The 21,201-nt window shown below is 46.3% G+C and overlaps 1 protein-coding gene across 3 annotated transcripts in view; it reads left to right on the top strand.

Annotated features, from left to right (window-relative positions):
- TLK2 (tousled like kinase 2) overlaps nt 1-21,201 on the top strand; it is a 2,257,819-nt gene that overhangs the window by 1,989,914 nt on the left and 246,704 nt on the right. For all 3 annotated transcript variants that reach the window (XM_069634151.1, XM_069634152.1, XM_069634150.1), the window contains one exon: nt 1,081-1,192. In XM_069634151.1, coding sequence (XP_069490252.1) covers nt 1,081-1,192 — 112 coding nt within the window. The remainder of the gene's footprint in view (nt 1-1,080; nt 1,193-21,201) is intronic.

The raw sequence follows: 21,201 nt of genomic DNA, 5'->3' as shown, positions 1-21,201 counted from the left end.
CTTTCCAAATCGATAATGTCATCAATGAATTGTTTCCACAAAATAAATTTATCAGTGAATTCAGTATTAGCCAGGGCATGAGTTTTCTGAAATTGCCCCATAAACAAGTAGCGATGGGTCATATTTATCGTAACTGATGCTTTTTAGTTGAATTTGGTTTCTGGCTCCATGACTGATATGGTCTGATCTATTGGATAATGGTTCCTACCAAACCAATAAAACAATTTGTTTAGAACAAAGTTTGTTTTTTTAAAAAAAAACTGTCTGTCCTTTTATTTATGTCTGGAATGTGTTGTTTCTATCAAAACATATTTTCAATGTTTTCACTTTCTAATGGTTTCTGGACAATGATCTTTTATTTGTTTAACGTGATGCAACATATGGATTTTGTTTTGGTGTCGGCATGACTACTGCTGATTTCTCTGACCATTATTAATTATGTGTACGATTTTTTTAAATTCTCAACAATGGATGATTTTGTGCTGGTGATTTGAATATATTTATATATGGTTCAATGTTATCTAATATGAATAATCTATACTTTAGCGCAATCGCAAGCCTTGAAAACGACCAGTGGTCAAAACACGTGTCGGCTGATAGGGCGCAACTAATAAAACATCCAATATAAGACTCACTGAGACATATGTTTCTGTTCTTGTTGTGAGATAAGCGCACAATCCTAGCAAACAACCATTTCATATGTTTCCAAGTTTAGAGACAAGGTGGTGAGTCTCTGTTTTACTAGGCTGTGCATCTATCCAACCATAAGAAAGAAGGAACCAAGATTCTTTCAAATCTAAGCGCACCTGCTACCCAGACAACCCTCGTTTCATGTAAAATGTCCTGTTAATGTATATGGCCAACATATGAGGTCATCTGAGATGAGTAGAGGAGGGTCCATCTACTCTACATGATGCACATCTCTTGCTGCTTCAAGCCAGTATCTAGTTTCTTGCATGTTATTAGATGCTGAGAATGTGCAAATGGCATGAATACAAAATTTAAATGGATGCAATTTAGTGGAAAATACTGGAGTGCTTAGTCTGTTGTGTAACTTTCTTTCTTCTGCTGTCTCATCAGGTATTTGCCCCCAGAATGTTTTGTGGTTGGCAAAGAACCACCAAAGATTTCCAATAAAGTTGACGTGTGGTCGGTAGGAGTAATTTTCTACCAGTGTCTCTATGGTAGAAAGGTAAGATATGGCCAATGCATCATCATGAGTATCGTCAGACATACTATCTTAGCTCCTGACTGTCTCACAACCATTACTCACTGAATGACATTCAAATGTCTTCAGCTCCACGTTTCCAAAACTGAGATCATCCTCTTAAATGCATAGACTGCTCACTCTCTTCTATTGACCCATCACCCTCCTAAACCTTTTTTCCATCTCAACACCTTTAAGGAACATGAAAGTTTATGTTGACACAGGCATGCCTCTTTCTGCCTTCACCTCTATTGCCCCTTCTTCTATTCAACATCAGAAAGATCTGGCTCCACCACCTAGCCAACAACTTGTTCAATAGTCTTCTCCTGTGTAACCAACCTATGCAACAACCTTATATTGGCCTTGCATAGAGCATTTCCCTCCTCTTTAAACTTTGACACTGTGATGAATTCGATTGAGCCATCACTTATCCCCCAGTGGTAACCGCCTCCCAAGTGGCCAAGGGACGGCAGTCACTACCGGATCCTGACCCTGGGGGTGCCTATATTGGGAGGATCACATGGGAGGAGACAGCCTCTGGGGAGATTTCATGGCTCCATCGGGTGAGGCATGGTATCCCCTATTTTCAATGGATTGCCTTTCTCCCACAGATTCCTCATCTGATAGATATTCCTTTCAGATGTACTGTTTCAGAACATTTTCGACAGGGGGCTAGTGGACCTCGACCCGGCCGTTGATCTGTCTTGCTCGGCGTCTGGTCGTCCGCTCCAGACAGTGACGTCGGGCGTCTTATAAATAACAAGTCACTACGCCCCAACCTCAGTTCCTTTTTTCTGCACACTAACATGCTGTTTGGGAATACAGGCGAGTCTTCGACTCACTCAACGTTTTTGTCAGAAAACATTTGTACCTTTTTCAATTCCTTGATGCTAGATGTCGGTTGCTCGCTCGGGTATCTGGTTTCAAGCGGTTTTCCGATTGTGGCACCAAGATGTCCATCACTGACCCATATGAGCTGTGTCTCTGATGCCTCGGCACAGGACTGACAGGTGTCCGTCATGCGCCAAAATGCAACTGAAATCCCTACACGATCGAGCTGCAATACTCTCTCTGGGACAACCACCCTCAAAATCACTGGTGCGGTTGACGGTTCGGTCTTCGGAGGCCGAAACTGAGGGCCACACCACCAAAAAAAGAACATAGGCGGAAAAAGAAATGGTCCCACTCGAGAAGCCACTCTTCCTCGTCCTGAAAGAAGAAAAGGCGTCACTGCCACCATCAGGAATCCAATTCGTCGACAAATAAAGGTAAGCTGTCGGCTGGGCCTACCACCTGACAAGAGTTGGGAGCATTTCAAATCCTCCATGCTTGACATGTTCAAAAAGCATGCTGCAGTCAGCACGGCTAACCCCTCCACGCTGCAGGCTTCGGAGCCAAGAGCGGTGTTCGGCATACCAGACCCTTCTAGCGTCCTGGTACCGACAATGTCGGCGCTGATGAATCTTTCAACACCAAAAGAGATTCAATGGAAGCCAGGTCCAACCCTGTGCGTCCAAGGATGTCGACGCTACAGCGTCGCGATCTCGATTGACATCCGCCATATCGGTGCCGAGAGACAAACCCTCAACGTCAACGGTTGTCGAGAAACCATTCACCCAACAACCCCAGTCTGTATTTTTCGATTCTATGGCAGGTATCCCCGGCGGTAATGATGCCAATGATCAGGGGGATGTCGCCTATTTACTTGGGTTCAGGAGGGGTTGATTATTTTGATGACCAAAATCGGCTTTTGCAACTGGCTCAAGGCCTCCATGACGGCAGCAGTCTGGACATCTCATCCGACATCGAATTTTAGCAATCTAAGCCCTATGTTCATAATACTTCTAATTTCATTGCTTTAGTAGAAAGGGTTATTGACACCTTGGGATTGCATTCATCAGTGGCACCTGTTAGGCAGAATTATCTGCAGTACCCTTTGGGAACACCACACACAATTAAGACTACAAGTGACAGTACAAATTCACCTTTGGTACAAGCCTGTACTACACTGTTAAAGTGGTAGCAGTAGTAGAGCAGCCAGACGTATCTCAAGAGTAAGTGAGTAGTACAAGATAGTTACACAAAGGACATCAATTACTATGATTCAGGCAAACACTGACCCAAGGTTTTCAAGTAAAAACATATACATGTATTTCACTCTTCAGTTGTATAACATTACACTATTATAAGCAAGTCAAAAATCACAATCTTAATACACCACACCACTTCCCTTAAATTCCAGACAAGTTAGGCTCAAAAATGAAGTGGGAGGAAAATGGCACTCCAGCAATTTAAAAGGGAGGGAAAGGCAAAAGTTATTAGAAATTAGATCAAACCAACAGGTTACTCAGGGCAGTTGAACAAGAGTAACTTCAGTGAGGAGATCAAATCAAAAAGGCTTGGGGCCAAAGTCAATGGGTCAAAAGTCTTTTGCTCAAGATCACACAGTTCAGGGTAGTTTGCGGTAAAGTTCGTGGCACGGTTTCCGGACGAGGTTGGTTGATACAAAAGTTAGTTCAAAGAGAAGAGAAGGACAAGCCCTCGGATTGGAGAAAGATTTCAAACACTTTCAACGCAGTTGAACGAAACTGTCATGATGCCTACCCCCAGGCATCCAGACCAAGTCCATCAACCCCGGAAGCAGGCATCATGTTACCTGGAGCAAACCCAGCAACCCCTGTTAGGGGCTATCTGGGTACAGTCCTGGCGCCTATGGCGCCAGGCTCATATGGGACATCAGTCCTGGCGCATTAGGCCAGGCTCATATGTTAAAACTTACCTGATGCAGACCATGCTGCAAGGGATTCAAGCATCCAAGCCCATGTGAGGCTTGAAAGGACTATTTTATCTTAGGGACTATTTTGTTACTCGGGGTGTGGCTGTGGAGGAATACTTATCTGGGACTACTTTGAAGGCTATTTAAACCACACACCCGAAGAGCAGCACATGCTTCACGTTATTCTGCATCCAGCAGCGTAACGCTCACCGTGTCTGTAGTCAGCATCCAGCATCCTGCCACGCCCGCCTCAAGTCCAGAGCGCCTAGAAAGAAGAGATAGAAGAAGAAAGGTTAGAACAAGAACTTTACTGGATTTCTTACCTGATTTCAGATTCAGCACATCTTCGAACCAGAAACCGACTTCATTTTAAACGCGTTGCATCGCCAGCAGCAGCGCCGCGCCATACTCACCGTTCCTCGCAACATCTCTTCTATACGATCCGGTGCTGTCTCCATCACCTGGTTGCCGCATTCCAGCGCCTAAGAGGGACAAGAAAACAACAAGGTGAGCCAAGGGAACAAGCAAGGACAATCTCTTGCCACCATATGCTTACCTGATTTTACCGCAGGAGGTATTATCCACCAGCACGCCAAATCTTCCTACGCTGCACCTGCAAGAAAAGAGAAAGCAGCGCGTTAAACCTTGGCATCATTTACCGGACAGTGTTACAAAACACAGACTCTTACCTGAACACTTTCAGCTGCCACAAGACGATCATCTTTTGGGTCTAAGCTGCAAAAGAAACAAGGAATTGGACAAGAGTGATTAATCAGACATTTTGAACTCATTAGAACTATATACTTACGGCCTTTCGCCCGGAGGTTTGGAGCCAAGATTTGTCCAGAACTCTTCCAATATCCTCAGGCCAGTGAAGTAACTGGACATCAACGCGCCCCTGCATTCTTCGCAGGATGGAGAGCTCATCATACAAAACTATAAGGTGAGCTTTGTGAAAGGGAATGTCAGAAGTGATAAGTGGGGACGCAGTGAGGTGTTAATACTTAAATCCACGGGTGGCTAATTCCCTGTCCCCGTCTTTAGGAGACTACTTCTACGGGTCAAGCAGACGAAGCCAGGTGGGCCAGTCCAGTCAGTCATCTCTGCACTACGCATCACGTTGGTGGAGACCTTGGCTGTCCAGTTCCGCTCGACACCCCTGTGGGAGCCAGGTGAGCGTAACAGAAACGGACAACCAGATTTACACAGTACCTTAAAACGAAGAGGGAGCTGTAGCTGAATCAGACGTTCCTGGTAGTTCCTTCAGGCTCACGGTTCCTGAAGCGACTGTCAGTCTGACACGAAGTAGGAAGACTGGAGGGTCCTGCACTACCCAGGGAAGAAACCAGCAAAGCAACAAATAAAAGGTGCGCTCCTTAAAACCCAAGCAGGGTCCGACCTTACTGTCTATCTGGCCCACTGTAGCTCTGTACAGCGAATTCGACCAGAGGAGGGGTCCTGGCTTGCAGTTTGGGCAAACTGGTTGGTCCCACCAGCTCAAGGGAAGAAGTTTCCTGGAGGGTCTTCTCTGTTGGCGGATTCTGGAGACTCGGACCTGCAGCAGGGCTTCACCAGGCAGTTCAGTCGTTGTAGGGGTCCTCTCTGGCACTTCCTCATTGGTTATTTCGTTCCAGTGGCGACTCTGCCGTTCCAGTCCCAGACACCTGCTTTTTATGCAGTTTTCCCCCATTCATACAGCCTGGTTGTCAATCATACCTGCAGGGTGGCTTTTCTGGCAAGGACAGTCCCCTTAGCCAATCAAGCAGGAGTGCGACTTGGGTTACCAAGGGAACCCATGGCAGGAGGCCGAAGACCCCTCCCTCACATCCTGCCTACGTAGACTTTCAGGCGCCTTAAAGAGGGCTTCTGTGCAGAAGCCCATGAAAAGACAGCGAACAAAGGAATCCTCCCCGGTTTGGCACACATAGAAAAACATGAGAAAGACTTCAACAAAAAGAAATGGCGAATAAACCCAGCCAGAGCCAAAATAAAATGTATTTGGTCAAGCGGGTTTATGTTCGAGGCTAATATAATAGCCTAAAACAACACCACGTTTATATAAGATAAGCGCGGTAGAAAGGTTAGGGTAGTAACCACTGCCACCAACCAAGCCTTAATGTAAAGGAAGCGAAACAATGCTCCAAGAGGCACAGACAAAAAGGGATAAGAGGTAACCCTTTCCAATACTCCATGTAAGATGGGGTGTACTGGGTCTGTGGTTTAAAGTGACTAAAGTAAAGTTAATGGCAACTTTACCCTTTTATGGGGGACAGTAGTCAGCCCCAAAAAATGGAGTTGGTTGGAAGTCTCAAAGACAACCCTGTGTCACTGCACTGAAGGTGCTGTGTAACACACATGAACATATGAGGCCATGGAGTAGGTGAGGCTCCAGTGCCCAAGATCACACAAAAAGTGAAAACACACACAGCAAAACACATGTAAGAGTGGGAAAAAAAGGCTCACACTCTTAACAGGTGGAAAAAATAAATCCTAGAAATCCAGCAAAGCTGCTGAGGGACTAATTAGGTAAGGGAAATTAGCTATTTATGAAAATTCTCCCTAATAGCACCCAGACAAGATTATGACCTTACTGACATTTTAGATGAAGGCCTCACCACAGAACGCAATATGCCTTTAAACCCTTGTTCCATTCCTCCTGTGAGTTCCACCATTTCCCGGAAATACAGGCCGGCTAGAGGAGACCCTTCATATCTCTCCTCTCACCCTTCCCTGGAGGGGCTTGTTATGTAGGCTGCTACTGTCTCGTCTAGACATGCATCTTCCACGTCCACTCTGCCTCCCGACAGCGAAGAAAAACAAGTTGATGCCTTAGCAAAGAAAGCATTTACTTCAGGCAGCATGGCCCCTAAAAGCTACAAATGTGGCATGCAGTTTTGCCAAGTACTCATTTGTCTATGGACAGCAGTTAAAAATGCTGATCAGTATGTCCCAGAAGGAGAAATGCGCAAGGGCTTTGTACAGCTAGTGGAGGATGGGAAAGAGGTGGCCAGACCAGCACCCAGACAAGATTATGACCTTACTGACATTTTAAATGAAGGCTTCACCACAGAACGCAATATGCCTTTAAACCCTTGTTCCATTCCTCCTGTGAGTTCCACCATTTCCCGGAAATACAGGCCGGCTAGAGGAGACCCTTCATATCTCTCCTCTCACCCTTCCCTGGAGGGGCTTGTTATGTAGGCTGCTACTGTCTCGTCTAGACATGCATCTTCCACGTCCACTCTGCCTCCCGACAGCGAAGAAAAACAAGTTGATGCCTTAGCAAAGAAAGCATTTACTTCAGGCAGCATGGCCCCTAAAAGCTACAAATGTGGCATGCAGTTTTGCCAAGTACTCATTTGTCTATGGACAGCAGTTAAAAATGCTGATCAGTATGTCCCAGAAGGAGAAATGCGCAAGGGCTTTGTACAGCTAGTGGAGGATGGGAAAGAGGTGGCCAGACAGTCGCTGCGTAACGGGCCTGGACATCGCCGATGGTGTGGGTCGATCTATGGCTTCAGCCATAACACTAAGAAGACAGGCCTATTCATTTAAAAACCTCTTGTTTTTCGCCTAATTTCCAAGTCAGGATTCTGAACATGCCCTTCGAGGGCAAGCTTCTATTCGGCCGGAAAGCCGATTCCTTTGAAAAATGTAAGGGATTCAAAATCGCTGCGAAATCCTTAGGCCTAGCTGGGCACACCTCACGGGCAAACCTTCACCATCCTTTCCCCTCACACTCTGGCCGGCCTCCCTTGGCCCTCCTCCTACCCCCACCTGCAGGGTCATCTTTGACTCCACACTTTCCTTCTCCACCCACATCTCTGTCTCTAAAAAGTCAAACTTCCTACTGAACCTCCTCAGAGGTACTCTGTCTTTCCTCTCCTTCCCCCGTGAAGATGTGCTCTCCAACCTTGACTCTTACATTCCCTCTGTCCTCATCCTCCTTGATCTCTCTTCTGCCTTCGACACGGTCAACCATACCATCCTGCTCAACCGTCTTTGTGATAACCTGGGTATCACTGATACGGCTCTGGCCTGGCTGACCTCTTTCCTCTCTGATCAACCCTCCCAGGTCCAACTTGGGTCCTTTCTATCATCTATCTTCCTCTCTACCTGTGGTTGTCCCCAGGGGTCTAACCACTCGCACTGGCTTTTCAACCAATACCTGGCAACTCTCGCCCACTGCATTGCTGTTTTCTGCTCAAATGTCCAGTGCTACGCTGATAACACTCAACTAATTTTCCGGCTTCCCTCGGGGACCTCCTCTCTCATCTCTGATTGCCTAACTGCCATTCAAGATTGGTGTGCTGCCAATGATCCTTTTCTGAATGCCAGCAAGACGGAGATCCTCCTCATCGGCACACCTTCACCATCCTTTACCCTCACTCTCTGGCCGGCCGCCCTTGGCCCTCCTCCTACCCCCACCTGCGAGGCTAAGAACCTTGGGGTCATCTTTGACTCCACACCTTCCTTCTTCGCCTACATCTCTGATGTTTCTAAAAAGTCAAACTTCCTACTGCACCTCCTCAGAGGTACTCTGCCTTTCCTCTCCTTCCCCCCGAAGCTCATGGTCTCCCAAGCTCTGGTTCTCTCTAGGTTGGACTATTGTAACAGCCTCTTTCTAAATCAACCTGCCTCTGCTCCCCGCCCTCTGCAACTAATTCGCAAGCCCTGGGATCTACGGCACGGGGCTACAGGAGATATGCTCCTTATGCCAAGCTCCCACTGGCCAGGCTAGGGCAGAAGTGTTTCTCGCGCTCCGTAAGGGGCAGAGGGGCTTCTAGATGCCAACAGGCAGTGTCAGCAGCGACCCATCCCCCAAAGCCACTTTGATTGTCCCCTCTCACAGCGGACTGATTGGAGGACGGTTGATGAAGCATTTGCTCCAGTGGCAGGGAATTACTTCCGATGCCCGGGCTCTTCAGATCATTCAGTGGGGTTATTGTCTGACATTTGTAAGAAAACCACCCAACAGACCGCCTCCATCCCCAATCCAACCGGGACAGTAGCTCCAGGAAGAACTGAGAGCCCTGTTTAAGGGTGCCATGGAAGAGGTACCTCCCGAGGAAAGAGGACCCGGTTGGTATTCCCAGTATTTCCTGGTACACAAGAAGGGAGGAGGTCTCCGTCCCATTCTGGACCTCAGGGCCTTGACCAAGTTCTTGAGGAAAGATAAATTAAGGATGTGAAGTTGAGAGAGATTCTCCACGCTCTCGAACTACAGGACTGGCTGGTGTCGATAGACCTGCAAGAGGCATATTTCCATGTGCCAATCCATCGAAAGCACAGGAAGTTCCTAAGTTTCACCATAGGCGATATGCACTATCAGTTCAATGTGCTTCCCTTGGTCTAACCTCCACCCCAAGGGTCATCTCCAAGCTCATGGTGGTAGTTGTGGCTCACATCAAGAGATCCGGGATCCAAGTATTTCCATATCTGGACGACTCGTTGTTCTGAGGGAAGTCTGCAGTGTCCCATTTAGAGGACTCCTGCTTGCTGCGGCACAAGCTAGACTTCTCCCTAAATTTAAAGAAGTCCCACATGACACCAGTCCAGAGGCTCCAGTTCATCAGAGCAGTCCTAGATACCGGGTGGGGAAGGCCTTCCCTCCCGAGGAAAGAGTAGTCCGCTTGACACAAATGGTCGACTTGTTCCAGAACCATTCCACTTTACCAGCAGCTTCCTTCCTCCGCCTCCTAGTCACCTGCATTTTTCTGGTGCCAGAGGCCAGGTTGCTCATGAGATCCCTACAATGGCTCCTGAGGGGGTCAGTGGTCTCAGTACCTCGGCACTCTCTCAGATCTCCTTGGGGTCTCTGCATCATTGGTCAACGACCTGTCCTGGAGGGTGGACCGCAACTGTCTCTTGGCGTGGGAAACCTTCTGGCATCCTTGGCCTCAGACCCAAGTGGTCACGGATGCGTCTGTCGTGATCTGGGCAAAATCTTCCTCGGGGCCAGCCCTTTGAGAGCAAAAAATACCCAATTCAGCCCAAAATACAGGTTCTATTGTGCTGAGCAGTGATCTCATGCTAGTGACAAATGACACCTTCAAATAGGTTTTAGCATATTTATTCTAAGCAGTGAATTTCATATACATTTGGGATTCAAGTTAGAGAATATTACAAAGCATAAAACTTAGAGAAATGCAAAATATAGTGAACATAGAGAAATATAGAGAAACATAGAGAAACACAGTCTTACGTCCCTTTAATCAGCACTGGGAGACCCTGGCCCTCAGAAGCTAGCTGTAAACAAGCCCCGCTCAGAGAACAGTGCTGCAGGACGCCGTCAGAGCCAATTCCGGGCACTTGACCTTGCACGAACCAAGTCCACAGGACGATCTCCCCCCGAGTCATGGGAGCATGGATATTTTATAATCTCGTGCTGCCCGTCCATGACGCACAGTTCCAGAACTTTCCTTGTGCAAAATATAGGCTGGCTCATGGAAAAAACCCAACTCTGTTAATTCCCATCTGCGAAAGCTCAAGAATGTCTTATCAGTGCCTTCCCAGAGAAAAGGAAGATTAGCTTGGGGCCAGGGCTACCGTTAGTGAGGCTGAATATTCTAAGGGAAGCAGGGATGTATTAACCCCATCTGCAAGCTCTAAAAGGCATGCACTCATAGCTTAGTGTTTATAGCGCTTAAGACTGGCTATCTAAGCGCTATATAGGTGCCATAATGTTCCAAACACTCCAAAAATACCTATTAGCTACAGAGCTAGGGCCCTCTCCCTGCCTGTCTATCAACAATGCATAATGTGACCTATCACTCATACTAGGCCTGCATATTCCTTGTAGCTCACTACTGCATAATGGAAGTGCTACAACAGACTACTGTCAGCATTTTTAGCACATACTTTGAATACATTATTGGCTTTCAGCGGCTAATGCTGTCATCTAAAGCCCTGATTGGCAAGGTTGCAATTTCGTGTATCACTACATTCCACCCCTATTCAACGTGTGTGCGACAAATGCTGACTAATACCTATCAATATAGTATTTAGTGCAGTGATAAAGACCTTGGGGCTTTGCAAGAGGTTTAAGCAAACTACCTTCTAGCGGTTAGTTAGCGTGGCATGCAAGGTAAAACACTACCTAAACAAAAATGTACACAAAGTGAACAGTGACATATACCCTTGCCAAAACCTGGCCTACACAAAAATACCTACACAAAGTGAACATGGACATTTACTCTAGCCAAAACCTGGCCTACACAAAAATACCTAAATAATTATTGTATAACTGATTGTCAGTTAAAAAGCAGCATGCAGTTAAAATGTCAAGGCAATCCAGTGTAGTCTAATCTACAATGCACTATTGCATTTATGTATGGTTACCAATTCTAAAACCTGGCAGCCTTTCACTCTAAGGGCCTACCCTCCCCCTGATCCCAGGGCATTCAAACGTGACTATGGGCTGTGTGACTAGGCACTTCCCCCATGTATGTGGAACCCAACCAGAAACCATCTAATTTCGTGAACAAGGTGAACCCATGGGCACCAGGTTGTCTAAATAAAAACAATTCTACTAATTTACATCAAGCATGGCATGTGTTATTCATGCAATCAAAAGCAAGCATTTTGATCCATATGTATGCCGGTAACTGTAGCTCTGCGTGCCAGTGTGTGGAGGATGGTCGCCCCCACTCAGTAAAAAGCCAACACCTGCTGATTAAACAATGTTTGCCATACAATGCATCGTGTGTATTTAGCAGTCTTGTTGACCTGCCCTATGGCAGAAAAAATGTCTTCATACCTAAATTTCTGCCATCTTCAGTGGTTGCCAATACTTGTAGCAGTGTTGGGCGGTATCAATGAACCCCACTAGGCTAGAAGTTCTATAGCAGAGCTGGCATCAGAACCCATAGTGGCTAGCTTATTGTGCACAGTTTCTATGTCACAAGCATATAAAGCTCCTGCAGTTAATGAATCTAGCTCCCTAGCTACGCGCACTCTAGTGATGGGCCATAGAAATGGACTCCATTTGTAGCAGCTTGGTAGTACTAAGGAAACATTGCCTCATGATAAATCTATGTCTAAGTGTATCACTGTAATTATGGAGGTGTGCATTACCAGCCTACAATTTACATGTTGCTTACTACTGGAAAATCTAACACGTTCACAGTGTCTACCTATTGTGACTTGGAGAATACCCTTCTTCAAGTGGGATATCTACCATATACAATATTAGTTTTTAGCCACAAACACCATACTACTATCCGGCAGTGGCTGTTTCATCACACCATTGTGTAAAATGCATTTAGTCAAGTTATAGTCCATAAAATCTTGGCGAGAGTACTCGCTGCAGTTCTTGGTCAGAAAAACATCACATTAAACAAATTTAAACAAATCGTTGTATCCATTCACTGAAACATTTGGGCCTATGACTTCATAGACACCAGTCATATGAGTCAGTGACAAAAGATGTCTGACAATGTGCCAGGCCAGTACGCTAGCAATTCCATGTGGATACTCATTTGTAGCGCTTTTCCAAAGAATTATTCCAAATGTCTACAATCAAAAGGTGACTCTTTGCATTAGTGTGCTGGAGACAGCTGTCCCCACAAAAACATGAAACTGGTTGGTTTAACAAAAAACCGTGTCACACTATGTGTCATAAAATCAAACATCAAGTCAGTCATGGTTTCATTTACCTGCCTTAAGCTGGCTGTAAAAGTATCCAGTGTTTCGAAGGTTACCATCTCAAATTAGAGCTCACACACTTGGCAGCATTACTTCAATTAAGAATCTTAACCTACGCACAGGACTTTTTTGTGCGCACTCATTTTATCTCAAAATAAATTACGCTCCTGCTTGCATAATCCTGCTGCCCCAACAATTCATAAATCATTTTCCTGCCTACGTGCAACGTAGAAGTTTTTTTTTTTTTCTAAAAACAAAACATCTCTGGTTAAAGCAATTCAGTTGGAAGAGTAAAACCATTTCGTTTTTTCAGATTCATCTCAAAAGGTGCATTTAAAAACCATTTTTCAATGTGTTAGCGGTGCATGATGTCACAGTCCACAACTCATTGTCCATAGTCCTTTAAACAAGAAAGGCAAGCCATGTCAATTAAGTTATTTCCAGCAACTGAATCATTTGAATGTGTAGCATCAAATATTTGATAATTAGCCAAGTCTGCACCGTGCCAGTTCAGCAAAAGTTATTACTCTATTGGACACCTTTCGCAGGTTGCAGAACAAATAGCAGCATGGAGTGCGGTGCAGGACACGTTTAAAGTTGACTCGCATCTCGCAGTAACTCGCATATTTTCTGAGATCAGTGTCACCCACATACTGCACACATTTACGCCAATAAGGACACGCTATTGTCTTGCTTTTTTGCCTAGGCAAAATACAAACAGAAATGTTAGGATTTCATCAAAACTTCAATATCATTATTCTTCAATATCAGCGTTATCCACCCCTTCCCATAACACCACCCCCATCTTCAAAAAGTCTCATCAGGTAACTACACACTTTATCATTGCTACTGCAATTATTTATCACCCTTCTGCATGTTTCTGGGGGCTTATTTACACTCAACCATACGGGGTGTAACTGCCTAATCACAAACTCATTTGTGCAATGCGATCATAGTTGGTCAATGGTACCTCAGACTGATCTGTGATTTTTACAAAAGCCATATAATAAGTACCCAGGTCGCACTTCTCAATGGATCAATGCTTTTCTTTGTCACCAAAGCGATCACGACTGCCAGGCGCCAACTTGCTTCCAGTGTCTCATGATCTTGATTTAGTTTGCCCTGCTGGCATCACTCCATATTTCAAAGGTAAAGTCTTTCAGTCCAATACCGCCTGCAGTTGCACAAGCAGCTTTGTTTATTTTTCTCCATACAGCTAGTGTCTTTCAAGCCTCTGGTTTTTCACTTGTCATTTTCTCAAAGGGTGTTTGCTGTTTCTTGGACCACCCCTTTGAGCGCAATAGTCTGTCAGTTTCTTTTGTTGCTTCAACAAATCATTCATTCTTGCACTAAGCCGTGAGGCTTCTGGATCATGGCTAATGTGCAGTGTTCATGTTGTACTCCAAAGCCCCGCTCTGCATGTTGTCTCTTGCAAAACGGCTAAGCACTTTTGTCAGTTTTGCTTCCATCTGGAATGCCATAATGTCTTTGTCAGTTACTCCATCCCTGGCAATGTAGCTTGCAGTTTGCCAGCTGTGTATTCTCTCTTCTCAAAGCGCCTAGAGGTTTCTTCTCCAGTGCACAGCGCTTTACTTCAGTTCACATCACATGGTGCATGGGAATGCAGCTTGCACAGCAATAGCGTTTCATTTCACATCACATCACATGGTGCATGGGAATGCGGTTTGCACAGTAATGTCTGTTGGAATGGGCAGCTGTCTTTTCTTAGCCCATTCACAGATGCACAGGTTCCCCAAATGTTCAGATGTGATGTGCTCGTCTGCCATCCTGCATGCAGCCTTTGTTTTCCTACCAGTGTTACTGGGCAAATTCTTTACTTCTGATCAGTTCTGTTATAGCATGCCGTTAGAAAGTCTCTTTTCTGCCTTTGCACCCCCTTCCTCAGTTTTCTGCTCACTGACGGTCTTTTCACAGGGGAAGGAATGCAGGAATGTCATTGTTTATCTTTCGTGTGCACCTGGCAGCGCCATGAGCATGCAGCAAGCTTATCTCTTTGCTCTATAACTCTTACACTGTGGCGGCTTCAATGGAAAGGCACTTGTTTCAGACAGTTCATACAGATTAACTCTTTCTTGCACTGCTCTTGTCTAGCAACTCAGAAAAACTCTCATATCTGAAGCATCATTTCACTAAACAGAAGTGCAGTATTCTGCTTTTGTCTGCCTTCCTTTCGCGCACCTCGCCCAAGACAGCTTCAAGGCACAAGCTCTGCGCACACAGCAAGACTCTTATTTTCAAAAGAGGCACTTTTCTTGTCATCAGATTCTACTCCATGTAATTTTGCAAAATGTCAAAGCGTCTTTAGCCTGTTTTAAACTGATTAATGTCTCATTTAAAAGCATACGTTTTTTTTTCTCTTCTTCTTCCTCGTAGTTTTGTATTTTTGCTTCACAAGCGCAATCCAATGCAATGTGCGATTTTTCAAGAGAACCCGTAACCTACTAAATCTTTGTGCTATCTTATCACACACAGATTTTTCATTCTGTTGTACCATTGCCAGAATATAACCACTTATTTCAGTGCATTTAAAAATAAAAATGCCATGTTTAGTGCAGCTCCCTGCACGGTTTTTTCCTTCAAGAACAACCCACACTCCCTATATTGCTTGTGGGCTGTTAAATGTGTCAACAACATTTTTCACCATATACCACAGTCAACAGGTCACTATTTCCAAACATGCATCACTTATAAGGCAACAGTACAAATCCATGGCATAACGTGGGAACAGTCAAAAATACTCCAGGGGCAATTTAGAGGCAATTTAGAAAAATATAAATTGTTTTTTCTCCCCCCAAACCATTGCAAACTGATTCTGCAATTTCAAATCAATACACAAAAATCGAAAATCCAAATAACATTCACTCACTTTCTTTTTTAAGTGAGTCTCTTACCCATTATAAGCATGGCACAGCTTAAAATGCAATATAACCATTTTAGTGTGTTTCCTTAAAAACAGAATTCGCCACCACTAGCACATGGAATTTACAGTTGCCAAAAGAAAAAAACAAACCCTTTAGGCTCTCAGCACAGATGTTACTCTTTCTCCTAAGCACGGCTCATTCCCCACGTTATTTTTCAGGAATGCCAACACTTCAAAAGCATACATCAAAAAAGCGAACCTTCGCCTCCGAACATTACAGCCCCCCACTCGCTAGCACACTGGGGCTGAGTCAATGGTTAGATTACTATTCACAATTTGCATGTCAAATCCTTGCAATTATTTTTCCCTGCCCTCATGACAGAATAGAGATGAGAACACCGTCTCACTTTGCATTTCAAATTACAACTTTAAACTGGGGAAACCGCATGATAAAATTCTTTTCTAATTGAGCATACATCTTTCTTGACCATTCATCGGAGCGCTTTAAACAAAGCCATTTCCCGCTTGTTTATCGCCTTGTACTCCCTTGGCTCCATTCCCAAGCAATAAGTCAGTCACGACCGATTTACTGAAGGGAGTCTTAACCACACAAGCTATCGGCCACGGCAAGCCGACACAACGCTGCTGTCTTTTTGAAGTCTCAGAGCTGCAGTGAGACCCCCAAGGAAATGCGACAGCCTGCTCTTCACTCTACACTGTGTTCTCTCACACAATTTGTCATTTCACAGCAAGGCACTGCTCTGCACAAATCCCACTGCTGCCACCAAATGTCGTGATCTGGGCAAAATCTTCCTCGGGGCCAGCCCTTTGAGAGCAAAAAATACCCAATTCAGCCCAAAATACAGGTTCTATTGTGCTGAGCAGTGATCTCATGCTAGTGACAAATGACACCTTCAAATAAGTTTTAGCATATTTATTCTAAGCAGTGAATTTCATATACATTTGGGATTCAAGTTAGAGAATATTACAAAGCATAAAACTTAGAGAAATGCAAAATATAGTGAACATAGAGAAATATAGAGAAACATAGAGAAACACAGTCTTACGTCCCTTTAATCAGCACTGGGAGACCCTGGCCCTCATAAGCTAGCTGTAAACAAGCCCCGCTCAGAGAACAGTGCTGCAGGACGCCGTCAGAGCCAATTCCGGGCACTTGACCTTGCACGAACCAAGTCCACAGGACGATCTCCCCCCGAGTCATGGGAGCATGGATATTTTATAATCTCGTGCTGCCCGTCCATGACGCACAGTTCCAGAACTTTCCTTGTGCAAAATATAGGCTGGCTCATGGAAAAAACCCAACTCTGTTAATTTCCACTGCTCCGTCTGAGCCCCACCCTGGCTCCCATCTGCGAAAGCTCAGGAATGTCTTATCAGTGCCTTCCCAGAGAAAAGGAAGATTAGCTTGGGGCCAGGGCTACCGTTAGTGAGGCTGAATATTCTAAGGGAAGCAGGGATGTATTAACCCCATCTGCAAGCTCTAAAAGGCATGCACTCATAGCTTAGTGTTTATAGCGCTTAAGACTGGCTATCTAAGCGCTATATAGGTGCCATAATGTTCCAAACACTCCAAAAATACCTATTAGCTACAGAGCTAGGGCCCTCTCCCTGCCTGTCTATCAACAATGCATAATGTGACCTATCACTCATACTAGGCCTGCATATTCCTTGTAGCTCACTACTGCATAATGGAAGTGCTACAACAGACTACTGTCAGCATTTTTAGCACATACTTTGAATACACTATTGGCTTTCAGCGGCTAATGCTGTCATCTAAAGCCCTGATTGGCAAGGTTGCAATTTCGTGTATCACTACAGCGTCTAAGAAGGGTTGGGACATTTGCTGTGAGAATTTGCAGGTGAGCGGCCTCTGGTCGGCGACAGAAGCCAGGTGGCACACCAACAGACTGCGAGCTGTCAGGCTTGCCCTGAAAACATTTGCCCTGTCTCTGCACTGGAAACATGTCCTCGTTCTGACAGACAACACAGTGGCAATGCACTATCTCAACAACGGGTGTGCACTCCTGCCCCATCTGCACAGAGGTGATGCTGCTTTGGTTCTGGTTGCTGGAGAACCAGATCTCGGCAGTTGACCTGGCGTGCACAGAGAACAACTTGACGGATGCTCTGACCAGGTTGAGCATGGTCTTGCACGGGTGGGAAGTGTGCCAGGAAGTCCTAGAGGAGATCTACTCTCCCTGGGGTATCCCAGCAGTGGATCTATTCGCAACGGAGTCCAACAGGAAATGTGAACAGTTTTACTCGAGGATATTCCCAGCGAACGGTGAACTGCTGGACGTGTTTCTGGTCGATTGGACCTTCCCACTCCATTATGCGTTCCCTCCGATTCCCGTCATTCCATGAGTTATCCGGTTGAAGAGGTTTCGAGCGACCATGACCTTGATCGCCCCGTAGTGGGCGAGGAGAATGTGGTACTCCGACCTCTTTGATCTGTCCATCTGAACGGTTGCCTCGCCATCCGGATCTCCTAACCCAGTCGGAAGGTCAGATACTCCATCAGACCCCGTAATCCCTCAACCTACATGCGTGGCTCCTGAAAGAATGAGATATGATGACTGGGACCTCTCTGAGAAAGTACTTGGGGTGTTGCTGGCTGCACGCAGACCATCGACAAGATCTTTATACGCCTGCAGTTGGCGAAGGTTTGAGGCGTGGTGCAGGGAACTCAAGATTGACCCCATCTCTTGCCCCACCACTACTGTGATGGAGTTCCTTCTGTCACCGGCCTCAGCAGGCCTTTAGGCCACCATAGTCAAAGTTTATTTGGCGGCCTTGTTTGTGTTTAAGAGATCCCCAGATCAAGGGTCTATAGTTATTTCATTTTGAAGGGCTCACTAGCCCATTTGTTCTCTCTGTTTTCCTATGCAGCGTGTGGTGCTCGGAATGGGGGTGGGGGGCTGAGGTTGGGGCGTAGTGTCGCGGTATATATGACACCTGACGTCACGTCCAGAGCCGACAGGCAGACACCAGCAAGACTGATCGACGGTCGACAGCCGGGTGTAGGTCCACTGCGCCCCCCTTTCAAAAATGTTCCAGAGCAGCAGAGCTGGAGGGAGATCTATCAGATGAGGAATCTGCGGGAGAAAAATCCATAGAAAGAACATTACAGTAAGTAATTTCTCCATCCCTTGGAAATAACCTCCCGATGTCTGAAACCCTCATGGCCTATTGTCATGCGTCCACTTCTTTTCCTATGAAGAACAGGGAAACCCCTCTTATGAAATCTATAAACCAACCCCACCAATCCGATCGAATCACCTTCGTCAGTTCCACTTATCCATCAAACAGAGCTGGTTTGCAATCAAAACCTTTTTGTGCTCGTTATAACTCCACAAGTCAATCACCATTGGACTTCGGTTCCCAGAATCCTCGAAATTCAGGGACGAGCAAGAGTGAATGTAGCAAAAAGAGATCAAAAGCTCAACGAGCATGGTAGTGTTTCCTAGCACACACCAGTGCCCAAACCAAGAAACCTTGACTGGCTTCTGGGGCGACTGGCGAGTGAGACCTGAACCTTGCTACGAAGAGCAGGGGACCGAAAAGCTGAAACCGGTGTGGAGAAATGACTTGCAGACAGAGAAACCAGCTGCTGAGCGAAGAAGCGCTACATGACCGTCAGGAACCGGTGAAGGACTCCTGGGTGTTCGTAGATGGAGAAAAGCAGCAATCCGTCTATCAGAGCCGAGAGGAAAAAAGGTATGTCAAGCAGAAGCCGCGGAGGACCGGCGAACATAGAGAAGGAGGCCGCGACAAGAAGGCAAGCTGGAATCCTAGACCTCCTGCTGGTGCCTAGCAAGCTGTTCCCATGCATTGAGGACATACACATCGGCCTGAGGGTAATCTCCGACCATGCACCAGTAGTAGCCCGCCTACGAACGGAGGGCCTGCCGGCGCCCCCGCAGAGAACTTTGAAACTACAAGACTATATCCTGTCTGACGTGGCATCCAGTCAGGAACTATCAGAGGCCCTCATAAACTACTTAACTGAAAACGTAGCAAAGGGGATCCCCGAGGCCACAGTATGGTACGCCATGAAACCAGTGATCCGAGTCATAGCCATAGATTGCACAGTGACACACAAACGCAGACACCAACTCTGCCTTTCCGAATTAGAGGCAGAGGTGGCAGGAAAAAAGGCGCACTTTAAAAGAAGCCAATTTGTTAGAGCAGGGAGAGACCTCAGAAAAGCAAAAGCGGCCCTCGAGATGCACCTGGCGGACAGAACGGCCCGCGCCCTAGCGTACACGAAACAGTTCTATTACCTTAAGAGAAATAAGGCCAACCTGCTGCTAGTGCACAAACTCAAGAAGCTGCACTCTAGGAACAACATCCTGGTTCTCCGGGACTGGGACAGCAGACCCTGCTGCACGGAGGAGGAAAAGCTAGCCATCATGACTGAACACCACACAACTGTAATGTCAGGGGAACCCACAGAGGAATCGTCGCACATCCGCTATCTGCATTGCATCCGAAGGCCGCCCCCACACCCGCAAATGGACTCCATGCTGAGGAAGTGTCCAAAGTCATCCGCTCCCTGAAAAACATGGCCCGTGCCCTGATGGTCTGTTTGCTCCATTCTACAAAAAGTATGTCCACATCCTGGCCCCTCATCTGGCATCCCTCTTCAATTCCTTCTTGCTGACGGGCAGCACCACACCTTCCATGGAGGAATCCCTCACAAAGCTGTTACTGAAATCGGGGAAAAACCCAGAACTCTGTTCGTCATATAGACCTATCACATTGATGAACGTCAATGCTAAAATCTTCTTGAATCTACTGGCTCGCAGGGTGGTGAAAATTCTTCCGGATCTGATCCACCCGGACCAAACAGGATTAATCTCAGGCCGCAACACCCTAGACAACGCCAGGCGTGCCCTAAACATCATTGAATCAGCTAATAGAACAGGATTAGGCATGGCAATCCTGTCACTCGACGCCCACAAAGCCTTTGATATGTTCGACTGGGGATATATGGAAGAAACGCTGAAGCACTTTGGCTTTGGGCCTAGATTATTGAAGTGGGCGCTGGCAAACTATCAAAGCCCCACCACGACACTCAGAATAAATGGCAGAAATTACCCCAGGATTGCGATAACTAGAGGCACGCAACAGGGCTGCCCCCTGTCCCCTCTCATCTTTGCGCTGTCCATGAAACCATTCGCCTCCAGGCTAAGCCAAAATCCACTGGTCCGTGGTCTCAGGATCAAAGATGAAATCTATAAAGGGGCTTTATAAACGGACAACGGGTTGCTGACTTTAACCCACCCAGAAACCTCCCTCAGAGCCCTGTGGCTGGAACTGGACAGCTTCAAAGCAGCATCAGGATTCACCATCAACCTCACAAAATCAACAGCTCTGGGCATTAACCTCCCAAAAAGCATTGGCAGATTCTCTGGAGGCTAGCTTCCCCATTCCTTGGGCTAAAACCCACCTGTGCTATCTGGGCATTAACTTCCCGAGGAACATAGAGCGGGCTTACAAGGCGAACTTCCCAGCCCTGTTCAAGGATCTGCAGTCGGACCTGTCCCGCTGGCAAAAACAGGAGATATCCTGGACAGGGAGGATCACGGCAGTGAAAATGAACTTGGTACCCAGACTCCTATTCCACTGCCAGGCCATCCCAGTCCCTGTCCCCAAAAAAGAAATGCA

Source organism: Ambystoma mexicanum, chromosome 13 (assembly GCF_040938575.1).
Source record: "Ambystoma mexicanum isolate Mex_15411 chromosome 13, UKY_AmexF1_1, whole genome shotgun sequence".
NCBI lineage: Eukaryota > Metazoa > Chordata > Amphibia > Caudata > Ambystomatidae > Ambystoma > Ambystoma mexicanum.
Note: the sequence above shows the minus strand (reverse complement) of the source record. Positions and strands in the feature narration are given on the sequence as shown.